The sequence below is a fragment of the Brassica oleracea genome, chromosome C4 (genome assembly GCF_000695525.1).
Source record: "Brassica oleracea var. oleracea cultivar TO1000 chromosome C4, BOL, whole genome shotgun sequence".
Classification (NCBI taxonomy): Eukaryota; Viridiplantae; Streptophyta; class Magnoliopsida; order Brassicales; family Brassicaceae; genus Brassica; species Brassica oleracea.
In genome coordinates, this window is record NC_027751.1 from 22,761,352 (window position 1) to 22,768,236 (window position 6,885).

The 6,885-nt window shown below is 35.0% G+C and overlaps 1 protein-coding gene and 1 long non-coding RNA gene across 3 annotated transcripts in view; both read right to left on the reverse strand.

The window, feature by feature from the left end:
• Positions 1–387: 387 nt before the first annotated feature.
• LOC106339886 lies at positions 388–1,357 on the reverse strand. Of its 2 annotated transcripts, none has more exons than XR_001269250.1 (2): positions 890–1,357; positions 388–759 (listed from the first exon to the last, which is right to left on the reverse strand). It is a non-coding gene; the product is annotated as an uncharacterized LOC106339886 (long non-coding RNA). The 2 variants fall into 2 exon arrangements; XR_001269249.1 differs by having other exon boundaries at positions 388–777.
• Positions 1,358–4,875: 3,518 nt separating this feature from the next.
• The window catches only part of LOC106341052 (homeobox protein SHOOT MERISTEMLESS), a gene marked incomplete at its 5' end in the record, with an annotated part of 15,114 nt that continues 13,104 nt past the window's right edge, over positions 4,876–6,885 (reverse strand). Inside the window, 1 exon segment of the mRNA XM_013779871.1 lies at positions 4,876–5,085. Within this exon segment, the coding sequence (XP_013635325.1) occupies positions 4,876–5,085 (210 nt within the window).

A 6,885-nucleotide genomic window follows, 5' to 3' on the forward strand; every position in this document is an offset into this window, starting at 1 on the left:
AATTTGTAGACTGAATTTCTAACTAATGTTCTAAACCTTTTATTAGGTTAACATTTTTATTTTAATTATTTAATTTATTGTAGTGCATATCTTTTTTGCATATTTTGACGAATTTTCAGGGTGAATGTAAGTATGTAACAATAGTAGGAAAAATGTGAGATATTTTTTTCAATGGTTTTGTCTAGAAATTGGTACAGTTAAGATTTTGTATTTCTTTCTTTAGTGGATTGATGTACAGATATTACTTGTTAGTTATGCCTTTAGTCAAAAAAAAAAAAAAAGAGATTACTTGTTAGCTGTATGTAATTACATGTGTCTATGATCTTGTGAATCAATTCTACATTGGGATTCACAGAAATATTTTTTTTTCTTTGAACACATCACAGAAAAATTAATCTCCAAAACTAATCATAAACTCTATAAAAAGCTGTGGTACGACACTGCCATGAATTACAATTTCCTACTTGACACAAATGAAGACAATACCAGACTGCTTTAGAATCATACAATCCCGAGATCCATCATATGATAGAAAGTAAGACACAGTTGGAATATTAAAATGATCGATCCTATTTCATAATATAAATAGTTTTCCTCTCAATATGAAGACAATATTGGTGACATGAACATAGCAGCAGCTTGAGTTTCAGAGCCCTGATTCAATCAGGTAGTCACCAAGCCTCTGTACAACCATATTGCATTGTCCAGGAGTCATTGGTTTGTCACAGAAAAGACCAAAAGGTTGGGTGGTCTTCTTGACTGAAACACCACCAGATCCTGTGAAGCAAAAAGTAGAACTAATTCATTGAAAACAACTGCCTTGGAACAAAAAGGCAAAAGATTTTTACCAAAAAAAAGGTAAGAGATTCATCATAATCAGTTATGTTACCTTCTTCCCTCGAATGACAGAATATGGCTCTCACTGGATTACCATGTAATTTGTGCCACCGATGCACAATCCTGTTGGAGCAAGCATATAAGACTGACCGAGGATCCTTCCAATACTGGTGCACAAACACCAAACGGTTGTAGTATCATATTCTTTTGGAAGCTTGAGAGTTCTGTCATGGCTTAGAACAGGTAAACATAAGTATTCATTCTTTGGTGTTAGCTTAACACGGAGGAGGTGTTTAAACTCTGCAACCTGCACATACCTTAAACAATGAAAAACAGAAGAGAGTGGTCAATAGTAGGAACAAATTAATGATAAGCATCTGTTTCTCTAGTGAAAGAAATAAAAAAAATATGTGCAACTCTTAAGAGATAAGGTGATGAAGGTAAGAATAAACTGACGGTGGTGTTAGCAAATCAAGTTATCAAAACAGCTTTGCATCTAGCGTTTGAATATTGTCCACGTCCTTACAAATAATCCACCAATCAGACTAAAATTATGAAATTATAAAATAATATATAGTTTTTTTATATTAAAAATTTATTTAATATTAATTTATAATAATAATATATTATAAATTATGAAATTAATCAATACATTAATTACAAAAATATTTTAAATTATTAGTAAGATTTTGTTAGATTTTGTTAGATTTTGTTTGCAACTTTTTTTTTTATAAATAAAAGTAAAATTTAAATTTACTGTTAAAGTTGATTTATTATTAATATCTTTATAATAATTAAGAGTTTTAGAAATGTTATATATTTAATAGATTAAAGTAAATAACATGTAATTAATGAAATGAACCTATTATGTTTTTTTGTAATAGATAAAAATGGACCTATTATGTTTTTTTTTGTAATAGATAAAATCCCAAAACGAAATCATCTGAGTAAATCACAGACCCGGCCGACAAAAGACAGATGCATCATGAAGATGTAAGATGTCTGCCTTGAAATAGTCACTGGCGTAGTTGCTGAAGCAGGCGTCGTATTGAGTGGTGAAGTGAAGACCACATGGATGAAAGGTGCTGAGCTAGAGTCGTGTAGACTTGGAGAGAAAGATAATATCTTGGAGATAAGGAAAGAAGAATAAACTTGAGGAGCAAGTTTATGACTTAAGGGAATATGAATAAGTGCATTCTAAGAAAAGGAAAGTTGCACTTATTCATATGGAAGATGTTCATATCAATGTTTCCTTGGAGACTAGGGTTTTGGGAACATGGAGAGTAACTATAAGATAGATATGAGTCGTCTGTAGAGAGATAAAGACACATAGGCTGATCTTATAGTGAGAGAGAGAGAAGCTCTTGGAAGTGTTCTTGGGTTGTCCTGAATCAGTGGCTGAAGTACTTGATGGAAAAGAGACATAAGCGGGTAGCTTAGGAATCTTTTAGTAGTGTGTGTTAGGATGTTAACACTAGACGTGTAAAGCTAAAGAGGCATGGGAGATCCTTCTGATTTCGTTTGAAGGAGATGAGAGTGTCAAGAGGACACGTCTGGATCATCTTGGGTCGCAGTTTGAGAATCTCAGGTGGTCTGATAATGATTATGTGCCAAGCTTCAGTGCCAAACTTAGTGCCATGGCACATGAAGCATGTGTACTTGGGAAAACGTACAAGGAGAAGAAGCTGGCAAAAAAATTACTATGCTGTCTTCCAACGAAGTTTGGAGCTCACAAGGCAGTCTTGAATATGACTACAAACACGGATGAGCTCAACTTTGACAAACTTGTGGGTATGCTGAAGGTAGAAGAGATGGAGACCGACAGTAGCTCGGTCTCTACGTCAAGTAGTGCATCAAGGAGTATAACACTTGTAGCTGACAAGGATGGTGATAGATCTCCAAATTCTGAAGATGCAATGGGTATGTTAGTTAGAAATCTTGGTAAGATGATGAATCCCTCTGGTGGGAGGAATCAGTATGGTCGCAAGGGAGGTGGTCGTGGCAATAGCAGGAGAAAAGAAGGTCTCAAGTGCTATCACTGTGAAGACGTTGGTCACATAAGGGCTGACTGTCTTGTAGCACAACGAAGAGAACTTACGTGTTCTGAGTGTAGAGTTGTTGGATGCACACAGCGTGAATGTCCAAACTCAAAGAAATAAAAAGAAGTTCCATTGCAGTCGTCTGATGATTCATAGTCTGAAGAAGATGGAAAAGTAATGAAAAATCTTGTTGCATTTGGTGCACGCAAGGAGGGATCCAGTGAGTTTTCGGATTCAGATGTGGATACAAATGATGGGGAGTATCACATACTGCTTAACAAGTGGTTGAATCTCAAGAATGAGAATATGAGATTGCAACACGATCTGATGCAGAGTCGTAAGCAGGATATGTCTCAGAAGCAAAGTGAGCTGGTTGAATAACTAGTTGAGAACTTGCAGGTTTAAAAGAGAAGAATGAGTCTCTTGAACAGGAGGTTATCAAGCTAAGAGAAGTTGCTAATGGTGAACAAGAGAGAGCAAGGATGCTGGAACGTGATTTTGTTGACAATCGCAAACAGATCAGAATGCTCAATAGTGGATCCAAATACTTGGATCAGATTCTATCTATGGGACAACCAACCAAGGCGAATTGGAGATTGGGATATCGAGGAGCTGTGAGTACTAAGGAAGTACAACAGAAAGGGTTGTCACACTTCGTGCATGGGAGCACATCAAAAAATGGAGGTAAAGAAGCTATTCAGGAAGTACGACGAAACGTACAACAAAGAGTACATCATGAAGTTCTACAGCGTGCAGATGTGACTAACAAGCCGAAGTTGATACATAAGTGCAACAACATGAATGTCAGACATGAGGTTCTGAAGCATGGTTGTGCATCTGGTACAAGGAAAGAGACTGATCGGTGCATCAACAACTGTCAGGCCAAACAAGAAACAACATCGGATGTGCTGTTGGTTATGTGGAAAGGTTGTACACAAGAAGGTGGAGTGTTTTGCTCGTGAGAAAAACATAAACATGGCCAAGAAGGTGAACAAGATGTTCATTGAACCCAAGAGGGTTGAAGAGGTTGTCTTAGCCAAGAGTGGCTTACTTGATGAGATCAAGGATGAGACATCAGAAGAAGGATGCAGCTCTGGTAGAAAAGATCTTGAGGTTGATCAAGAAGCATCAAGTCTGGAGCAAGGACGCGGAGTTGTTTATGGTACAAAGGTGAATGAGATCGAAGTGCGTCAGGATGTGATGAAAGATGATTTTCAGGAGGGTGATAGTGAAATCACTTCAAGACAATAGTAACGTGGGCAGAGTGCACTCAGTGCATATGGGGAAGGGCTCCGGATCAAGAAGACGACACATGAAGGAAGCCAAGAGCAAAACAAAAGCTGGTCGAAGGGTAGTTCGACAAGTGGTCAGATCGTGATGCAGTACTTGTAATCTATTCCGCTGCAGCATGGGTTGTATCATGATTACACATGGGGAAACAGACGGGTATGTCTGTAAGGCTTGACATCTAAGCATCTGTTTTAGCTTAGTATGCAATCAAGAGGCTGATCTTATAGAGAGCGAGAGAAAAGCTCTTGAAAGTGTTCTTGGGTCGTGCTGAAGCAGTGACTGAAGTACTTGACGGAAAAGAGACATAAACGAGTGGCTTAGGAATCTTTCAGTAGCGTTTATTAGAGTGTTAACATTACACGTGTAAAGCTGAATAAATAAGGTCTTGTAAAGATTGTTCAAAAGAGATTCTAATAAATCATTGGTGTTTGTTTGTGTAATTTATCTCTCGGTTTACCTTTTGTTTTACTTTAATTGTGTTTGCATCTGCACTTGTTTATTCAATTTTGACCCGTTTATTCAATTTTGACCCGTGAAATATCATCAAATTGAGTTTTCGCACATCCCCATACAAAAAGGTTCACAGCACAAACCATATATAATTGGGGAAAACATCCAACGGTTGTTCATCAATCGGATCCATAGATTATACATATTATAAGCTGTTTTATGATTAAAAATATATTTTGATGAAGTTTCCAAGAGAAGATTAAAGCATGGTGGAAGTGATGTGATCAGTGGGGAAAGGATTGCCCAAGACATTGTCCATGAAGTAATGATGAGGATGTGTTGCGTCCATTACTACAAACTGCATATCCTCTGAAAGCTTCCAATGCCTCTACCTCTGGTTTATGAACCAATTGTTTATCTGTTTCTGGTCCAGCCCGGTTGATTCCGCCAGTGCCAGCTTCTGTTGCTCCTGCCATTTCAAATCCACACCCGAGAAATTTGTCAATCATCAAGTTTTCTTATCAACATTCTCAATGTGATAAATCAACAATTTGCTAGACTGAACCTAGAATTTAGAATCGTTACAAGCATAAGTGCTTAGGTAACGACACTATGTAGTTATTCGTTCTGAAGTAGCTCATTCAAACATATATTCCACAAGGGTTGATCATATATCTATGTATTAGAGACATATGCCACTAATCCTTGGGGGAAATGATGATTTTTCTTTCATTCACGTTACTTTCTACCATATACATAGTTCGAAATTGCTACTTGTCTTAACTAGAACTAAATCTTGACCCGTGCGTCCGCACGAGTATTTTTTCTTTTTTATATACAATTCTATTTGTTTTATATAAATAACAGTAATCATATAACAAACTGTAAATTTAGGTATTTCCAAACATAATAATAGTATGCTTTTCATTTGTAAATTTAGTTTATATGTTTTCAGTTGTCAATTGTATTTCTCATTTCGTATAAATATGACTTTTACAGTTCTAGAGTGGAAAGAAAACAATTTTTATTCTAGAGTTATTCATATTTAATTTATATAAAAAACTCTTAAATATATTATTATAGTTTAATATAAGTTAGATTAGATTTTATTAATTTGAAAATCTACCTCAAAACATGAAATTGATTATAAACTTTTATATTTTAAATACATTTTGATTTTAAATTTATTTAAACACTACTTTATTCATTTATGCATTATTTTATCTAACTTGTAAAGCTATATATATATATTTCTTCTTATATTTAACATATTTTTTGAATCAAATACTTTATAGATATATTAGAAAATCTAGTTTATTTTTATTTTAAATTTTACAAAATAAAAGTCCAGAAAAATAAATACATACAGTATTGTGCTTATTAAATTAGAAGAGGCCAATTTATTATATATAGCTGGGTTAGATTTATTGATCAGAGAATTAAAAAGATTGATGATTAACTTTCTTTTAAATATATTTGGTAGCTAAATTTTAAGCAATGTCTATGTGGAGTTGGTTTTGTCGGCATGTTTTGAGTTTAAATTTAATTTCGGATAAATAATTTAATATGCAGTAAAAACAAAAGAAACTTAAAATAGGTTCAGTTAATACTTCAGCGGCGTAGAAATATAAATAAATTGAAAAATTAAAGGGTAATTGTTGTGAAAGTAATGGAAAAGTCTATAATTATTCATAATATAGAGGTTCCTTATATAGAAGATTACACCGTCATAGATGGCAAGATTACAAATTATAATCTCTTGGTTATGAACCATCCACAATCTGGTTCATAACAATACTCCTTGGATGCCATAACCATTTAGAGCTTGTAATGTGCTTTAATGTTGCCTCATTAAAACCTTACCAGAAAAACTCAATTGGGACAAAACCATGGTGAAAAAAAAAAGAGGACAACACACATTACTCCCCCTGATTTGGACATTACTGAAGGTCCTTTGGACCTCTCTAATTTTCTGCAATTCGTGGGTGATGAAGATCTTAGAAAGAATATGCTTCGTCCTCGAACATGATAGTTGGTTCTTCTTTACCATCGGCCATGCCACAATCTGATCGAACATATTAAGTCATCGACCTCAAATACACACACACGAAATCTTGGATGATGTTGCTGTGATATGCGTGTACCACCATGTATAAAATATAACCTGTCTGAAAAACAAATCAACAAAACCAAATAACCCCTCTTTGGGCTAGTTAGTATAAAATAAACCAAAATCAAAGGCTTCTTCATCGTCCTTCTTATGGACCAA